Source organism: Solanum tuberosum, unplaced genomic scaffold, assembly GCF_000226075.1.
Source record: "Solanum tuberosum cultivar DM 1-3 516 R44 unplaced genomic scaffold, SolTub_3.0 scf00256, whole genome shotgun sequence".
Lineage (NCBI taxonomy): Eukaryota > Viridiplantae > Streptophyta > Magnoliopsida > Solanales > Solanaceae > Solanum > Solanum tuberosum.
The window spans coordinates 728,796-749,661 of record NW_006239178.1 but is presented as its reverse complement, the minus strand read 5'-3'; the positions used below and the strand labels follow the sequence as shown (position 1 = coordinate 749,661).

General features: G+C 35.8%; 1 protein-coding gene across 1 annotated transcript; it reads left to right on the top strand.

Annotated features, from left to right (window-relative positions):
* The first annotated feature begins 17,290 nt into the window (after window positions 1–17,290).
* LOC107062669 (uncharacterized) lies at window positions 17,291–20,169 on the top strand. The gene is made up of 5 exons (XM_015313563.1): window positions 17,291–17,804; window positions 17,913–18,206; window positions 18,335–18,865; window positions 18,977–19,389; window positions 19,489–20,169. The coding sequence occupies exons 1-5, from the start codon at window positions 17,291–17,293 to the stop codon at window positions 20,167–20,169; spliced, it is 2,433 nt and encodes an 810-aa protein (XP_015169049.1).
* Window positions 20,170–20,866: the final 697 nt, after the last annotated feature.

Genomic DNA, 20,866 nt, shown 5'->3' with positions numbered 1-20,866 from the left:
ATCAATTAAATAGTCTTTTAGTCTAGATTCATTTTAGGTGAGCAATCCTTTCAACATAGAATCACTCATGTGAGAAAGCCTTTCACAATCGTACATTCATATTTAAGAAATTCATGTAGGAAGTATCTCTTCCACTACACTAACATCAATTACAAACAATTCATATCATAAGCTTTACTCTCACAACACTACATCTCATGATCATAATCTATGCTTTATTCTCAAGCAACACTACAACATTTTATGTCTACAACAACCCCAGAAAAGTGTGGCCTAAATTATGAAAAAGTGTAGTCTTTGATAAAAGGCCACACTTTTTGACTTTAAGCCACGCTTTTCCAGGGGTGGCCGAATGAAGCGTAACCTTAGAGTTTAGGCGACACTTTTCAAGTGTTGCCTTATCAGCTACGCTTAAAAGCGTAGCCTAAAGGTAAAAAGGCCACACTTTGCAACTACACTTAAAAGTGTTGCCTTATCAGCTACACTTTCAAGCGTTGCCTAAAAGGAAAAAAGGCCACGCTTTGTAGCTACTCTTAAAAGTGTTGCCTTACCAGCTACACTTTCAAGCGTAGCCTAAAAGACAAAAAGGCCACACTTTCCAGCTATGCTTAAAAGTGATGCCTTATCAGCTACGCTTTCAAGCGTGGCCTTTGCTTCCATATTGCCCACGAATATAAGTGTTGCCTTTTCTATCTTATGTATGACAACAGTTTGTAGTGCAGTCCTTGCCCATGTGCATACCACAATTGACAGTCCTATGGCTACACTTTTAAGTGTGCTAATATTGTTTTGGCTTTAAAAAATTTATATGTTGTTTCTAATTAAAAAAACAGCAATATTGTTTTGCAATAAATAATATCAAGCATCAAATTAGTTAATAAGTAATTCAAATTTATATTCACCATAAACTTCAAAAGATAGTATGTCTAATGTACATACACATACTTATAAAACAATATTCTAAATATGTGTACACAATAGTTCAAAAAGTACTCTCACAATAGTTCAATATATTCTAGCAATGAATATATTTCACAAAATCAAATATAATGTATTCAAATTTTAAAATAGTTCAAAAACTCTTCATCATCCACCTCACTGGGATCAAATTGACTTGCGGCGACCCTTCAAATTTGATCACCTTCATTTCGCTACACAAATCAGATTTCAGTAGTCATAGAAGAGGGAAGAAGTTCCTGATTACAACAGTTATAGAAGAGGCAAGAAGTTCCAGATTGCAGTAGTTATAGAACAACAAATCAGATTGCAGATTGCAGCAATTATAGAGAAAAACAAATCTGCAGATTGCTGATTGCAGATTCCAGATTGCAGCATGCAATTCTAGATTGCAAATTGCAGATTCCAGATTGCAACATGCAGTTCCAAATTGCAAATTACAAATTCCAGATTGCAGCATGCTGTTCCAGATTGTAAATTACAAATTCTGGATTGCAGCATGAAGTTCCTTGAAAGATACTTCTATGCAAGTTGAACATTCATTTACTTATTGTATATACATAACAATAAATGAGACCAAAGCATATACTGGATTTAGTTCACTTGGGGCAGGGCTCTAACTTGTGACATAACACATACGTCCCTCAATCGGTGCCTATTGAGCTAACCCCTAGTGGCTTAAGTCTACCAATCTGATCCACAACTACCAAAATCTCAACTTTCTTCATGTTACCAAAACAGAGAAGAGGAAAAACAACACTATAAATCACTATTGTTCTTTTCCACGTTTGCACTCCCATTTTACTAGCTCTATGTGCTCTGAACTTGGCATAATCAATTGATCACTTTCAAAGCTCAAATCAATTAGAAATAAAACAATTTGTATTCCAAAAAAAAGAGCTCACTGAATTGCTTGTTCTCAGCTGGGACAATCTTTCAAGGACATGCAACTATTGAGGCACCAATATAGAATTTCTCCTAAGTCCTAAGACATATATTGACCAAGACAAAACTCTAAGCCAAGTAGAATTTCTCTTATAATTTTATTTGAATATATAGTACTTATGTATGTGTTAGAATGTCTAGTCTTATGATCATTTTGTTGATACCAGATTGTTCAGACTTTCTAGTATACTACACATTATTTTCAATCTTAAATCATTTATTTTTTCCAGGTGTCTAAACCCCACATGACAAGCGAGGTCTATCTTGATGGAGTTGTGGCTCAATATAGGGGTTTCAGACAGAACAGTAGAGACCAGATTCAGACAGAACAACTCGATACAAGGGTTACACCCTATTTCTTATTGTAAAGACCTTGTTGATATTGTGGGTAAGGTGGTTAAATCATGATGATACAGATTCAGACAGAACAACAGAGACCAGATCACCATAAGAGAAGACAGGGCAAGACCAACAATATCAGCCTAAGGCAGAGTCAGGTAAGACATTTAACTCTACAATTTCTACTCATAATAACTATAATAATCTTATTGTGCAGGAGTAAACCAATAGGCAAGAAGAACAAGAAAACCATCTTCACAATTTGATACATCAACAAACAAAACAAAGGATGATTTGAATGAAGAACTAGACAAGGTTGAGGAAAATACTGTTGAGAGGTTCAAAAGAGAGAAAGAGCGAGAAAAGCCTCAAGGAACCAACAACACCACAACCCATGGCAAGTGAAAACTTTCTGAGGTTTCTTAATATAAATTTCAGATCAGTCCTGCCAAAACTAGAGCTACTTTGAATGATTCAAACATGAAGTTAGAAAGCTTGCAATTAACTACATCAATAAGCCAACTACCACAAAGAAAACTTTCAGAAAAATTGAGAGGACTAATTAGCCAACTATCACAAATTTACATCATATAGGATATAGTTCTTTAGGATACTAATTTGCTAATTATTGTTCTAAAAACAGAACGTTTGAAAAAATATGAAATACCTTTTGAAGAATCGGATCATGAGTTGACCCAGAAGAATGTGGAAGATTTTGGCCTTTTACAGCTTGTGCAACTTACTCACATCAATAGGTGAAGCAATGTTAGATCCAACACACCCTGACATATCTCGAACATTCAATCCAGGGTTGTTTTGAAGCAATTGACTAAAGAAATAGTCGCATTTCTTCTATCATTTCATTCATTTCTTCTTTTAGAGAAGTGATTTCACAGGCATGTTTCTATTTTAGCTCGTTAGTTTCCTCATCTTTCTTCAAAGAACTTGTTGTCACTGATCTACCATAGCACCTTAGTCGACTAGGTTGCTCCTTTCCAAAAACTGCCGTAAAAGCATCATCTGTTGTTTCCCCGGAATTTTGGTGATTCTGAAGTTCAGCCTATTGAATAAAATTGGCATCCATATTAAATGTAAGTACTTCTTTCTTTCCAGCTTAAATGAGTTTATGATTCAATAAGTTAACTTTAATTGACATCCTTTCCAAGCAAACTGTCCAGCGACTCAGCATATTAAAATAAAATTATCACCCTCCCTACAATATATAACTTTTAAACATGTATTAAATTCATCACTAATCCACTTTAAAAAACTTACCATTGCAACTTGAGTATCGGCCTGAATTTCCTTTCCCGTCTCTGTACGAGTTGCAATAAACATTTCACACTTTGATGGTTCCTCATTGTTTTCTTTGGTTGCATGCTACAAATATATCAAAAGAAATTTAAAACGTATGGACGAAGATGATACAGTGAACAGTGGTTAGAAAAAAATAATACAAAAAGATGAAATTCAATTTTTTTACGAAATGTTTGCTAAGTATTACCAATGTCACGCGTACTCTTGAAAAATTAATAGGTCCCATTCGATGCCTTCACCTTTGCTTTTTCCTGTTTTGAGAATTCATCTGACACATGGCCTATAATTAAATAAAAAGATATGTTTGAATTAATAAATAAAACAAAAAAAGAATAGATATGATGCAAAATAAGTTGAAGAGTAGAAATGCACTATTTTAGCCTTACTTGAAGAATTGGGTGTTTCCAATACTCAATCAATTGACGTAATTGACCTTCTGTCATGTCATCAGGACGTTTTTCTAGCATATCCTCAACGGTACTATTTTTATCAAAACATCTTTCTTTAATTCTTCGATTGTGTCGCGTACAAGCATCACGAAGACCAGTCATCACCCACTTCTTTCCTTCTACTGGAATTAGGTATTTGGACTATGCAAAATAAAATATATACAGCTTCAGCCAGTAAAAACAAACAATAAAATATGCAATCTCAAAATCAATTGTTCTTACATTGATATATTCCCACATGCACTCTTTAGTATCTTTTGGCACCGCATGCCAACTAGTGTACATCAAGTTGATGAATCTAGGATTCCTTGAAATTGTTCCTATAAAGTTGGTTGATTCCGACACTATCTTACCAGTTGGTCCCACTGCTTGTCCTTTATCAAATGCTACCTCCTTTATTTCTTCCAAATTTCTTGCGTGAATATCCTTACATGTTGTTTTTCCTCGGACTTTTTTCGGTTCCAATATTCCTAGATTTATGTAACAAACATACCTTATGTACTACAATCAATGCCAATTTCCTCGTCTATAGCACACTCATCCCCGCAGATTTCTTATTAATCCACAAGATCATCAGCTACTGTGTGGTTATCAGTTTTTGTTTCATCACCTATGTGTATTGCTTGTTTCTTTTTGAAATTGATCAAGACTAGTAGCTGGTATGACTGACTTCCACTATACCTGCTTGCAGTTTGGTAGATCATTAATATCATGTTCTTTCTGTAGCTGTTGTTCTTCCAGAAACTGATCAAGACTTGTGGCCGGTAGGACTGACTTCCTCTTCACCTGTTCGAAGTTCAGTAGATCTTGAATATCATGTTGTTCCTCTGCATTACCAAGTGTTTCCCCAGTCACATGTACTGAAGCAGTAACACCTTTCTGGGAAGACGTTTGGAACCTAAAGTTGTGCATAGGAAGTTTAATTCCTTTCTCTTGAATGGACTCTCCAGATTGAAATAAGCTCTTTTTAGTTTGTCCTTTCCCAACAACCATATGTGAGGTACCAACCTCTTCCCTTGAAGACGATTGAATTACTGATTTGTACTCAAGCAATTTACTATTTCCTTGTTGTGGAATGAAAATCCTCAGAATTCTTTCTTTTATGTGCTATTGTTGCATGCTCTTTATTAGCTTTATCATTGCGTTTGTTAGCAAGTTGTTCTCTCTTAATCTTGAATTGGTTAGCCAATTCAGTACTTGATCGGTATTGCATATGAAAGTTCAGATTCTTCAATGGACTTTGAGCTTTGTTCGGATTCGAACCCTTTTTCTTTAGTGCTGCTGATAGACTCATTCTTCCCTCTTTCTTTTAATCTCTTTATTTTCTTTCCCTAAAGTATGTTAACCTACAAAACAATAATCAGGTGATTGTTAAATAGAAAAAGCAAACCTGCAAAGAGAAGAGGTTCTAGCCTCATAATCATATACGTTCTAGGATTATTAGATAGAAAAAGCTACAGAACTCTAACTTTAAAAGATTTAAATGTGTTGCCTTCACTGTACTAATGAGAACAAGTAGTGAACTAATCATTAGCTTCCAGTAAGATAACGGAGTACTCCATACAGATGACTGATTTCACTGTGTTGCCTTCACTGTGCTACCTTCACTGTGCTGCCTGTAATGTCCAATGCCTGATAATAATAGGAAAAAATAAGTATTTAGATAACAACAACAATTCATATTTACTGATCAGAAAGCAATTTGATATTTGTAACTTGCATACTCCAGATATTACTAACGTTAGTCATACAAGGTTATGCCAACAAATAGTCAAATAAAATAATAGTAAGCTAGAATTACATGTTCATCAACAAAACAATAATTACATAAATTAAAGAAGCCAACATAAATTATTGACCAAACAACAATCAGGCGCATAAACGAAGCCAACAGAATACTTAGATATCTTAAGGTGTTTGTACAAAAACAGTTAAATAACAAAAAGAGTGAGTTAGCACTATATGGTCATCACAAAAATAATAAAACTAATGGTGTGTCATCTTCAAACTCGTCTTCACACTCATCTTCAGAATCGTCTTCATACTCATTTTCAGACCCGTCTTCACACTCTTCTTCAGACTCTTCTTCAAACTCTTCTTAAGATTCATCTTCAAACTCCTTCCCATACTCGACCTCAAGTTGTTGAGTAACAAATTCCTCCAAAGGCACATCAATAACATTTTTTTGTACATCAGTCCTTACTAAAGGAACTTCACCATCATCTTCTAGTATGGATGGTCCCATCAAGTGTTCAGACAACTCATTTTCATAACTTTGTGGGAGATCAGATTCAAATTCATCACTCATGTTAAACAAATCTCTCGGAACAGTCTTCATAACATAATGTCTATCTTGATGATATGGATCTTGCACATAGAAGCATTGATGTACTTGAGATGCAAGCACAAAAGGCTCTTCCTGAGAGCATCTCTTGTTAAAAAAGACATAAGTAAGGCCATAGATATCTTTTTCAACCTCATACCAATCGCACTTAAACAGAACAACCTTAAAATGACTATAATAGTCTAACTCAACTATATCAACTATTCTACCATAATAAGTCAAATCTACAGCAATCAGGTTCTTATCCATTGAGCTTGCAAAGATCGTAGTTGAGGCAACAAGTGTAACACCACTATTTTGCATTTTACGCCTTGCATCACGGTGCCTAATATGGAATATATATCCATTAGTGAGATACCCAATGTATCTTTTAGCAATAGAATTTGGTCCTCTAGATAATTGTTTAATCAAATCAGACACATCCTCTTGCGTAGCACGAGTTTCAAATCATTGAGAGAAGTTTTGACAATGATCCTTGGCCTTGCTCCATTTAGATCTTCGCGGATGATCATTAACCTCTTGCTCATGCTCTCTACACAACATGTACTTTTTTGTTAAAATGATAAATAAATAAGTTAAAAATTAATTATACAAAAGAAAATACTATATTAAATTACAGTACCTAATATATTCTTGAATCTCATCACAATTTCCCAATAAGTATGCATGTTCCTGACTTAGTGTCTTGTTATATAAAATAAATGGACCAATTTTCTTTTCTCCTAAAGGACATCCCTTTTTAGGAAACAAACTCACTGTTTCTGCAGCACTTGGGTCACATTCATCATTATTTCAGGCTCTTCTGTTAAATCTAGTTTGTACAGCCCCATGAAGATATCTAGAAAATAAATTCATACAGTCTATTCCCACACGTGCCTCTGCTATGCAACCTTCTGGATAACGGCTGTTGCGGATATATGATTTGAATGTACCCATTTCTCTTTCAGTGGAAAACATCCATTGGTTCTGAACTGGACCACCTAATCTCACTTCATTCGCCAAATGAATAGGCAAGTGAATCATTATATCAAAAAATGACGGAGGAAAAATTTACCCCAACTGATTTATTGTTTCTCTGATCTTTACTTCCAAGAAATCTAGTTCCTCCAATGTGATAACTTTTTTACACAAACGTTGGAAGAAGGAACATATACGAATCAAAGCAATAGCCACATGATCTGGAAGGATGCTTTTAATTGGTATTGGAAGCAAGTGATGTAACATGAAATGATCATCATGGGTCTTATAACCAGACAATTTTCTTTCATCCAGTTGTACACACTTAGATATATTGGAGGCACTGCCATCTGGTAGCTTGGCTGTCTTTAAAACTCCACAAAAAACTGATTTCTCTCCATTTGTCATTGAGAAACTAGCTTTTGCAAACTTTGATCTCTTATTATCTCCAGTATCTTTTGGATGAAGATTCTTTCTAATTCACATCTCTTTCAAATCATACCGAGCTTTTGTATGATCCTTTGTTTTACGAGGAATATACAAAAGAGTTCCAAGTGTGCTATCAACTATGTTCTTCTGTATGGGCATTACATCAAGGTTGTGGCGTAACAAGTTGTGCTGCCAATACGGTAATTCAAAAAAGATTGACCTTTTTTTCCATGGGCCATCATTTGATGCTTTCACTTCTTTCCAAACATATTTTCAAAATCTTGTAAGCTATTAGGCATATCAGTTCCTTTTAATAAAGGTGGAGGAGGCCTGAATTCAGTTTTTCCATTGAAAGATCTTTTGTTAGATCTCAATGGATGATCCATATAACACATTTTCCGACTATGCTTAAGATAGCGAGAATTAGTGTTATAGTTACAACAAGGGCAAGCAAACTTTCCTTTTGTACTCCATCCAGACAACATAGCATATGCAGGAAAGTCATTGATTGTCCACATAAGAGCTACTCGCATTTGAAAAGTTTGATTTTGTGAAGCATCATATGTTTCAACCCTAGAATCCCACAACAATTTTAACTCATCTATGAATGGTTGTAAGTAAATATCAATGTCATTTCCAGGTGATCGTGGCCCAGGTATAAGTAAAGAAAGTATAGAATATTCAGATTTCATGCACATCCAAGGCGGTAGATTATACGTCATCAACATAACCGGCCATGTGCTATGAGATATACTCATGGTTCAAAATGGATTGAACCCATCACTTGCTAATCCACATCTCACATTGCGACAATCTAGTGCGAAATCTGGATGCAACCTATCAAAATCTTTCCATTCTTGTCCATCAGCAGGATGTCTTAACTTTCCATCTTTAGAACGCTCCTCGTCATGCCACCTTAAAGAATCTTCCATGTTTGAGAACATAAATAACCTTTTGAGTCTAGGAATTAATGGAAAGTGTCTCAAAGTCTTTGCTGAAACTCGGTGTGATTTTTTATCAGGTTCAACCTTACTATCAACTTCAGGATTTTTAATATATCGTGAAGCTCTGCAGGTATGACAAAATTCATCATCCTTGTGATCATTCCTAAACAACATGCAATCATTTGGACATGCATCAATTTTCTCATAATCAAGACCTAGATTCTTAACCATAGACTTGGTTTTATTGTAAGACGGAGGAATGTTCAACTAGGGCATCGTCTCTTTTAATAACTCTAAAAGAGAAGTGAATGATTCATTGCTCCATCCATGTAGACACTTTAACAAATATAAACGAAGTGTGAATGATAATTTAGAGAATCTTGTACAACCATGATATAATTCTTGGCTTGCCTCTTCAACTAAGTTATAGTATTTCGTGGCATCTTCATTTGGACCATCATAAACTCCTTCGGCCTATGCAACATCTCTAAATTGATCATTCAATAACCTATCAATATCATCACGCGAGTAATCCATATCATCGTCAACATTCAACTTGATATCCCATTCCCCGTGATTGATGCATCTAGTATAACCTTTAACAAATCCATATCATATTAGATGATCATACACTACATTCCTTCGAGTCCAATGAATATTACAACATTTTGCACATGGACACTGAATTTCCTCTCCTTGAGGATATCCATAAGAGTAAGCAAAATCTAGGAATGATTCAACACCATCAATATACAGTTTGCTATGCCTTGCTAAATCCATCCAATCCTTGGATGGGATATTTGAATTCCTAGAAGAAGATATCAATATTTAATCTTACAGTAACAATCATTAAATCATTAACTACTTCAAAAATAAGTTTTAAAAGTCATGAGTAAGTTATCAGAATCAAGTGTTATGAGATGATAAAAGTTTCTTACCTAGTTGGCGCTTGGGTTGTGCCAAATCAGACCTTGAATCCTCCACAAATGATTTTGAATGCTGATTATACTTCTAAGGAATAATAAGTAAAATTAATAGGATAGACACAATTAAGAAAGAAAGTAAATTAATAGGATAGACACAATTAAATGAACTAATCAAGATCAAGAAATTCTATCGAGAAGTAGGTTCAAGTTGTAAACAACGTTTTAAAGAAGTTCAAACACTTTATTTAGAAGACCAAAAGTACAATATAATGTGAAAATCTTTTTGAGCTTTTAAAAACTATGTCCAAAATTTTAAAATATCATTCTTGTGCACACCCAATCAGAGAAGTATCAAACATCTACTACCATGTTTAAACATTCAAGCAAACATTAGAATGATCCTATAATAGATAGTTGATTTCGTAGAGTTTATTCCTTCTAAGTTATCCCTGATCTGAAGCAAGATTAGTTATAATCTTGGATCCAAAAGGGTGAAATATTACTTATAGAAGGACTGTATATAAGAAGAAGTTGTGAAATTTTTCAAGACTCTAGAAGTGTTCAACGCTTAACAGAACCCTGTGATAAGGTTTACTGCAAACCTTATTTTAAAGAGAGTTCATTAATTTTACTTCACGTGTTATGTATCCTTCCAAGTTCTAAAATTAGCAAGAAAATAATTAACACGGTCTAAAGCAGGCAATTTGAACCAGATTTTAAGGCTAAAGTTGACTGCATTTTACAGAAGGAAAAACACACCCTGATAAATGTTATATGTGCCATCAGACAATGTTGGAGAGTGCCATCAGACAATGTTCTTATCAATTTTCTTATCTACTGCAGTTAACTGCTAGGACTCGCACTATAATCTGAACCTGCCAGGACTACCAGATCACTCAGCATCCTTCATAACCTATGCACCTTCCTTATTCAGAAACATACCAGTCATATTCAACCATTGCGCATCAGAGTTCTGCCTCTTGAACCTTGTTCACAAGCAGTTAGACAATGTCCAATAGCAGAACAAAGTTCTGCCTCCTGAACCCTTTCTTATTCATTTCTTTTGTTTTCTAGTTTGTATAGAAGTTTCTTGCTTTGGTATATTGAGTTACAATATTTGTTTGGATTTTTTAAATCTTGTTAGAAATTTACAAGAAAATAGAAAATGTACATTACTTATTGTACTGGAGAAGCTTAAGTGGAGTGACATGAATAGTAAGGATTCATGTACTCGAATTATGGCTCAACTGAACCAATTTCTATTTTAGATTCTAATTCTGACTCTTCAGACAGTGTGAAAAAGGAACAATTTCATTCTCATAATGACTCATTTCACAATAGTTTTTAAACAAATGATTCACTTGTTCCAAGCAACCTCAAGTCATTTACCTACAATGAACTGAAAAATGAAACTAGGAACTTCCGAGCTGATAGTCTCCTTGGCGAAGGAGGTTTTGATTACGTCTTTAAATGATGGATAAATGAGAATACTCATAAACCAAGAAGTGGTACAGTTGTAGTTGTCAAGAAACTTAATCACGGAAGCTTCCAAGGGCATAGAGAATGGCTTGTACGTCGTAAAGAACATAAATTGTAACTGTCAAGGTCTAATTGCCAAGGTATTGTCTACTTTGGACCTAACTGAAAGTTGAATTCCTGACTCCACCTTTTATGATCACTAAACTTAACCTCACACTTTCTTAGCTTGTTCCTATAGAACTCTACAGTAGAACATGGTTTGTCAACTGGTCTACTTATGTTCAATCCCTTTCTCATTTCCAATACAGAAACTACAATCTTAAACAAAATTAATAGCATGACACAATTTTCTAAAGAATTTTTTTTTGCATCATTTCTAAGTGCACTGAAATGAGGTATAGAAGAAATCATCACAAAGGTGATAAATTTGAAGCTTTCTTTGACCATAGTCACAATATCCAACAAGGGCCGTAGCCACATTAATCGCATGGTGATCATTCAAACACCCTTAGCAAATAATATTGTGTATATAGGTCAAAAACAGCTTTTCAGAAATATATCCTGAAGTTTTGAACACCATTAAGCAAAATTCTTAGCTTCGACATTGTATCCAACAGTTGCAAGCACATATTACCTTAAAAAGGAAGTCAAGTGAGTCTAAAACTACAATAACAAAGTAAAATATGGAAGATGTAACAGATCAAGAAACCAAATACCCATAACATCTACTACAAACTACATCTCAAATTCGCAAAGTAATCCAGCAAAACACCACACAGAGATACTCACATTGTGCAAACCAATCATTCAGATGAGGACTTTGCTATTCTAGAAACATAAAGCACACTTCATTCCAAAATCTAAATGCATATACTGACTATAAAATTCCCAAAAAATACACCACATCAGATAAAAATGACTCACCAAAACAACAACCCATTAATTCAAATATAAACAACCCATTCTTGACAAGTATCAGCTATACTTTCAATGAAAATAGTAAACGAAACTTCAGCCAAGATAGAGAAGTTTCAGCTAAACAACCATTGATTCTACCTAATTCTAACATGAAAAACGTTGAGATATAATTAAGAATGTTTAATCAATAAGCACAGAACAACAATGGTATGTTCAGAGTTAGCTTGGAGAGAAAATCGTGTTCTTCAAAATGACAGAAATTCTCAAGTGAAGAATCAACCCATTTATACTTATTTAGTGATTAATGCTCATGGTAATACAACTACAAGCTAGCCTCCCAATAATCAACAAAAATTGAATCAACAACACAAGAATATTAAAACCCTAAGCTAAAATTTAGACTTTCAAAGATACACAAGAATATCAAATCCCTAAAGCTAAAATTTAGACTTTCAAAGATAGAATTTCTTACCTGATAAACCCATTCTAACAACCCTAAATATCTACGACGTGAGGCGTGTTCATCTGTGAAGCATTTTGTTCAATTTTCAACAAAAAATCTGACGGAACAACTCTTCAACAAGGAATCTGTGAGGAAAATTGTGTTCTTCAGCTCTTCAATCTTCAACAAGGAATCTGTGAGGAAAGTTTCATAGAAATCTGTAAGGGAAATCTATCATTCTTCAGTTCTTCAGTTCTTCAGACTTGAGAGAAAAGCGTATTGTCCATGTGTTGAAAAGTGGAATTTTTTCTGATTTGGGGGGAAACAAGTTTTAATGTTTCAGGAGTTATTATTTTTTCCCAATAAAAATTGGAGGGAGAACAAGTTTTAATGTTAAAAATGTTGGAGGGAATATAATATGTTAGTGAAAATATTAAGGCCACATTTGTAATGTGTTGTTTTACAATTATAAAAATAGGACACTTCAAAAGTGTGGCCATATATGTAAATAGTTGTTGCCAATTATGTCATACAGAAACAACGTTTATAAAGTGTAGCTTATACCATTAAAGAGTACACTTTACAAGTGTTGCCAATATTATCGTAGCTAAAAGTTAAAAACTTGGGCTACACTTTAAAAGCGTCCCCAAAAGTATTTTAGGCAACACTTTGAAAGCGTTGTCCAGAATAAGTGTGGCTGTAGGCCTAAAATGTTGTAGTGCAATTAACATCTTAAATCATCAATACTATGAGGATAAACCTAAACCCTTAAAGTTTCCCTTCATGGCATCAACCCAATTATATCAATTCTAGATTAGAATCATGAAATAGGCATGGGTACATGTAATTTCATCCTAAAAAATGTAATTCTATCAACTCAATCATAAACAATCATAACCCACTCAAAATATATCAACATTCATCATAACCCACAACATTAGAAGAAACCCTAACTAGAATTGGGGAATTCATCTTTCAAATTAGGGAATTCTAGGGGACTCCATGGGAGAAAGGATCCCATGGATGAAAAACCATCATACCTTAATCACAAAGCCCACAAAAGCTTGAAGATTGGAGACTTGACTTAACCGTAGCTTCAACTTTTCCTTCTTCTTCCACCTTCTAGAGAGAGAATATTTGAGAAAGGAGTTTTGAGATTTCTTTTGGGATTTGAGTGAATGAATTGAATGTGGCATTTTCGGGGTTAAAATTACTTATATAGGTGTTCTAGACTTAGGCAAAATGAAACCACATTGATTTAATTAAAACCGGAAAAGACCCATAAGTCCCTAAAATTAACTGCCAGCGAGGACCTACGGACCCCCGACTGACAGACTCTGGTTAGGACGATGGACCGTCCTGCACGGCCGTCATTCAATGGTCAGAGACTGGTTTTCTAAACCTTGACCTATGGACCTTGGACCATGGACCGAGGTCTAAACCTTGGCTTGGGTGACCAACCATGGACCCTACTTACGGTATGTGGGTTAGTCCACGGGCCATGGGTGGCTGGTGTTGATGGCACCTGCAATTTTCCAAAAGTTGTTATTTTGCCTCTTTTCGAATCCGGGATGTTACATTATCTCCCCCTTCGGATCATTCTTCCTCGGATTAGATTCTAAGCGCGTTTTAAAATAAAAAGACTCAAGACTAGCAGTCCATCAAGCATGCAACTCATCAAAATGCACACAACCTAGGAGTAAACATCAACTCAAAGCTAAACATACTTAATGAACTATAAGAGAGTAGGAACAACATCTAACAACCCAATATGCATGAAATTTTCAGATTTCTTACATTCAAAGATGAACTCTCATTTCCAAACTTAAAAGCATGCTCAACACAATCTCATAGTGCCTATATGCAATAAACACATATCCAAGGAGCAAATCTCCACTCCAAGCTAAGGCATGTTAAATAATTAATCTCATGAAGTCTATAGGCAACTCATACTCGATGCACAACAACATGAGGAAAATAAGTCATTCCCTTGAAAACTTAAGCAATTTATGAGCATGCATATTAAAGAAATCATGGAAACCCATAAAATACTCATGACTTCAAATCATAGAACAAACCAAGATGAAATTAATTATCTCAACCTAGAGTAGGAGGAGAAGGAAAGAGATGAGGATATCGGGACATCAGATCATCCTGGGCCTCCCAAGTAACACCCTCAAATAAGTGATTCCTCCCAAGTAGCACCCTCAACTAAGTGATTCTTCCATAACACTTTAACGGAAGCACCTTCCTTTTTCCTGAATTTCTTAACTTGCCGGTCTAGAATCTCAATCGGAACTCCTTCATGAGAAAGGTTCTCTTTCACTCCCAAACCTTCTAAGGGAACCATGGATGTCAGATCTCCAACACACTTTATCAAAATAGAGACATGGAAAATTGGATGCACCAATGCAAACTCAATAGGAAAATCATGCTCATAAGTAACTTTACCAACACGTCTCAAAATCTCATATGGGCCTACAAAATGGGGACTAAGCTTCCCTTTATTCCCAAACCTCATTACACCCTTCATGGGTGAGATTTTCAAGTAAAACCTATCATGCACATCAAATTCAAGATATCTCCTTCTAACATTGGCATAAGTCTTTTGTCGACTTTGGGAGGTACTCAACCTCTCTCTAATGAATCAAACTTTCTCAATAGCCTCATAAACTAACTCGAGCCCTATCAAGGCAATCTTACCCACCTCAAACCATCCAATAGGATATCTACACCTCCTATCAACATATCGCATTTCATGAATTTTTTCTCTCTCTAGAATTCTTTAAGATTTTTCACAAAATTAGCCATCTCAGCTAATTTTGTCACGATTTCAGCATCAAGAACATGGCTGGTGTGCCGCCACGAGATAGATTTAGGCCACCAGATCATGTTACAGTGTTGAACAAGCAAAATACACATCCATCCATACATGAATCGTCATTAGACTTATCCTACAACTCCTCGTAGGTGAGAGAAGAGGCGATCCACACTGCCATGGCAGAAAGGGAGTTGGATGGGACTCGTATAAATGTTTCCATGGGAGATTCTAGTCAAATTCATGGTACAAGGAGCAGCGAAAATATATCACAGTCTCACGAGTTACAAGATGCCCAAAAATCATATGAATTTCCCATCCCAATTGCGCGAAATCAACAGTTACGGTGGCTAGGTCTGTTGGTGAATCGCCTCAAAGGCGCCCTCAAGATTATAATACTTAGGAGGTGATTTGACCTGAATTCGCTACTGGGGATGGTAACACTGGTCAGGGAGGACATTTCACCGAAGTTTCAAGCTCGTTTCATGGTGGAACCATCGGAAGAGAAGCTTTGGGTGACTCTATAGGACTTTCAGCGAAGAATTCTGGAAATTTGGTCACAACAGAGGAAATGCATCTTGTCACACAGCAACAAAATCCACATAGAGAAGGTAAACAACATGTTCAAGATTTGGGTCAATCTAGAACCTCTAATGTGGACGATTTCAATAAGAAAAAGGGCAATGAATCAGGTAAACCTCTTATTGATAATGCTCGTCCAAATGTGAATCCTGCATATAATTTTTCTGCTACTGAGTTTCATAGAATTGTGAATGATCAATCGAAGGCCTGGGTGGCTAAAGAACAGGGCAATTCTGGTTCTCTGAAGACTGTTCATGGTACTCAAACTAAGGAATATAATCGCATTGATCAACAACAAGATTATCACTCTAATTTTCCTAGATTTTCTAGCACTTTTGATCGATAGGTGCCTAAATCTAATACTAATATTGCTAGAATTGATCGTCCTAAATTTTAACCTCCCAATTCTTCTAAAACTGATCCAGTAGCTGAGCCTGCTCCTTACACAGTAGTGCAGACCTATGATGATCGACTTCAAAATAATCAGGCCAAAAGTGATGTTAACATTAAAATAACAGCCCCTGAAATTACTACGAAACAAGGTTTACCTGCTGTTCTGTATGTTAAAGAAGAGATCATTCATGATTTGGCTGTTGCTTGTAAGTATACTCTCATTGGGAAGTTTAGCACCACCATGCCTAAAGTGGATCTTATTAGGAATAATTTCATCTTACAGACTCAATTATCTGGTGGAGTTAAGATTGCACATTTTAATTCTCATCATGTCTATATTGATCTTGATATTGAGCTTGATTATAATATGGATTGGACTAAACAAAGGATGACTATCTCTAGCAAAGTGATGAGAATTCAAGTATGGACTCCTAGTTTTAAGCCTGCTGAAGAAACTTCTATAGTCCTTATATGGTTCTCTTTACCGGAATTGCCTTGGCATTGTTATAATAAAGAGTTTGTGACAGGGCTGCTTTCACCTATAGGAAAAGTGTTATACTTAGATTCTGCTTCTATTAAAAAGACTAGAGGTAGTCAAGCTAGGGTGAAGGTTCAAGTGGATCTCACTCATAAGAGACCTCCTTATATTTGGATGGGTTATATCGGGGAGGATATCACTGATGGGAGATGGCAAAAGATTGAATATGATAACATTCCAGATTATTGTTTTTATTGTATGCATCAAGGGCATGTGGAAAATGATTGCACAATTAAACAAAGGGATGAAGAGAAAAGGAAAAAGGATTTAGACAATGTGAGAAACAAGAATAATAAAGATATGGATACCAATCAACAATAGACTAAAGGTTCCAAAGAATCTGGTCCACAAGATGATCATACCAATCTTTATAATCAACCAAGGGAGCAGGGTCAAAAGCAGGGGCAGCAAGAGGATCAGTAGCAAACACAAAGGAGGAGGAATACTACTCAGCAGCAGGTAACAAGGGGCACCAACATACAATCAGACCAGTCTACCAAACAGGTAGGTATAATGGCCATTCCTACACAAAATCCATATACTAATCTTGATGTGCAGAAGTCCTCAGCTCATTTGGAGGAACTGGAAATACACAATGGTAGCAAGCAACATAGCAGGCTGCAACCAGCATTAAATCAACAACAGGAAGAAGGTGAACAACTCAGAACTATACCAAAATACAGTGATAATATTGCAGGAAAAATAGTGAGTAAAGGGCAGGAGGTTACAGGTATTGACTCAATGCTTTCACCCCTAAACCCTTTGAAACTGTTATTGCTATTGAGGAAGCTGTTGGAGGCATGGATGGGAGGGAACAGGGGACACCTACTAACTTGCAGGGAGGGGTGTCCAAACAGGGGGGGGGAACTGACTCATGCTAGACATGAGGAACTGGAATTTGACCATAGAGGAGACTCTAGAGCCCCTGTTACCCCACTCAGAAATCAAAAGATTCCTGACACACAAGAAATTATAGATACTCATCAACAACACAATAGATTCAATAATAAATCTGGGGAAAGGTTGAGTAAAAAGATAAGGGACGCTATAAAAAAGAGAATGTAGAAGAATATTGGCCAGGATCCGGATGTAACTAATACTGGTACACCTATTAAGGATCAGGATTTGTCTAAAGATCAACAGGGCAAGCTGCTCCCTGATGATTTTGGGGAACTTAACTCTGAAGATGAGGTGGATCCTGATAATCAATCTATGGATGAATCAGAAGAGGATGCAGATGACACCATGAAGCAGACAGGCCCAGTCTTTGGTTCCAATCTCCACGATAAATGTTCTGATGTTCAAAGAGTGACAGAAGAACATGGTTTATCTCCAAGGGGAAGGAAACAGACTAGGCACATTCCTCATCAGAGTATCACCAGCATGTCTGACAATTCTTGCAGGCTAATGACTAGGTCCAAATCGAAAGGTTATTGATGATTAAAGCCATTTGTTGGAATGCTAGGAGTATCAACACTAAAGGAGCATTGGAAAGACTGCAAACTCTCAAGAAAGCTCATAATCTATCTATTATTGCTATCTTGGAACCATTTGCAGATCAGTCTCATATTGCCATAGTAAAATTGCAACATCAAATGGATCAGGCAGTCAGTAATCCTAATGGGAAAATTTGGTTGTTTTGGTCTAATGATATCACTGGACAGGTCCTCGAAAAACATGATCAACATATTACTGTAACCTTTCAGCACACTGCTCTCCCGAATAAATTCATGATGTCTTTTGTTTATGCTAAATGTAAAGAGTATATGAGGAGACCTTTGTGGGACAGGTTACTTTTATATGCTAATATGGATTTTCCTTGGTGTACTATTGGTGATTTCAATGTTATTACATCTATAGAGGAAAAACTTGGTGGGATACCTTACATTATGAATAAGAGTCTTCAATTTATTGGAGTTATAGAGGCATGTGGATTGATAGATCTAGGGTACACATGGCTTCTTTTTACATGGTGTAATCAAAGGGATGCAGAAGCTAGAGTTTGGAAGAGATTAGATAGGTCTATGGCTAATGATAAATGGTTAGAGAATCTGCCTCAAACTACTATTGAGAATCTATCCTCTGTTGGTTCTAATCATAGTCCTCTTTTAATGGAGATGATTCAAACAAATTAGAGTCATAAAAAATATTTCAAGTTCCTACATTGTTGGGTTGAAAATGGGAATTTTATGAACACAGTTCAGCAGTGTTGGGACCAGGTCACTACTGGTAATCCTATGTGGAAATTACATATGAAAATGAAGAGATTAACTTCCACTCTTAGCAAATGGTTCAAACAGGAGTATGGTGACATTTTTACTAAGGTTAGGGAGTTTGAGGAGTCCATTAGGAAGTCTGAAGAGGAATTTATGACAAATAATACTGAAGCTATTAGACAGAAGTTACATCAGATGAATGCAACTTATATTACGTATTTGAAATTGGAAGAAGCTATTCTTCAACAAAAGACCCAATTACAATGGTTTCAAGAAGGAGATGCCAATACAAAATACTTTCATGCTTTGATGAGAGGTCGGAGAAAGAGGCTTTTTCTTCATAAGATTTGTATTGAAAATGAGGTGTGGATACAGGGTGAGGAACAAATTGCTCAGGCAGCTTGTGATAAATATTAACACCAATTTACTGGACAAAATGACAGGATAGATGAAAGAATCCTTTAATATATTCCTACAATAATTACTCCTGATCAGAATGAGATGTTGCAAGCAATACCTAATATAGATGAACTCAGACATGTTGTGTTTGCTATGAATCCATATTCAGCAGCAGGTCCTGATGGCTTTGGGGGCAAATGTTATCAGGTTTGTTGGAATATCATTAAAGAAGATCTATTGGCTGTTGTACAATCATTCTTCTGTGGTCATATTATGCCTAAGTTCATGTCTCGTGCCTGTTTGGTTTTACTTCCTAAAATTGAGCATCCTTCCAGATTAACAGAACTCAGACCCATCAGCCTTAGTAATTTTACAAATAAGATTATTTCCAAAGTGTTGAACATGAGATTGGCTACTGTCTTACCTCTATTGTTATCAGACAATCAATCAAGGTTTGTGAGAGGCAAAAGTATAACTGAAAGTATCATGCTAGCACAAGAGATTACAAATGGTATTAAAAAACCCGAGATAGGAAGTAATGTGGTTATCAAACTTGATATGGCCAAGGCATATGATAGAGTGTCTTGGTCATTTGCATGTTTGGTTTTAAGGAGATTTGGTTTTGGGGAAATGTTTATTGATTTAGTTTGGAGAATAATGGGTAACAATTGGTATTCTATTATAATTAATGGTCTCAGAAAAGGTTTCTTTCATTCTACTAGAGGACTTAAGCAAGGTGATCATTTATCCCCTGCCCTATTTATTTTAGGAGCATAGGTTAATACAAGGATGCTTAATTCTCTACATCAGCTTCCAAGATATAAAGGTTTCTTTATTGTCACGACCCGGGAGCACCCCTTAGTCGTAACCGGCGTACTCGACCTCGAAGAGGTCTAATACAAGTCTCTTAGCATTCATTCATCGCATAGACACCAAAACCATAAGGGATTAAAAACTTTCTTAACACACGAAGATACTTTCAATAAATAGCAAGCGGAAGACTTTCTAGACTTTATACAATATGTCTCAAAACCATCTAATACTTGAATATAACATTGGGACTAAGCCCACTCAAAACTTAAGCAAATACTAGAGAGACATAAAAAAGAACATGTTGGTTATTGCCCTCGAATCTATGAGGACTCACCAAGTCTTCATCTTCAACTCTTAAAAACCTATCAAGTAGCCATGACATATCACCATCTCCAAATCCCTACACTTTAGTCAAAAAGCGAAAGAAAGGGGTTAGCACAATTAAGTACTAAGTATGGAGACCATGCAAGAAAATATGCACAACGGACATTTACAAGAAATGTATGCTTTCATATCCTTTGATAAAACCTTTCCTTTACAAGTATAAGAGACAAAATACAAATCAACATTAACATATAAGACCATAGCCAACCATACATATACTTAACATAAATCCATATACAACCCATGCTTAACTTTAGAAGGACACATGTCATTTCAT

Excerpts from the sequence above, each read along its gene's own strand:
- LOC107062669 (XM_015313563.1), top strand. The coding sequence starts at position 17,291 with ATGGCCATTCCTACACAAAATCCATATACTAATCTTGATGTGCAGAAG. Across the intron at positions 17,805-17,912 it reads TAAATCTGGGGAAAGGTTGA|ATCAACAGGGCAAGCTGCTC; the intron begins GTAAAAAGATAA and ends ATTTGTCTAAAG. Across the intron at positions 18,207-18,334 it reads GACTAGGTCCAAATCGAAAG|ATCAGTCTCATATTGCCATA; the intron begins GTTATTGATGAT and ends AACCATTTGCAG.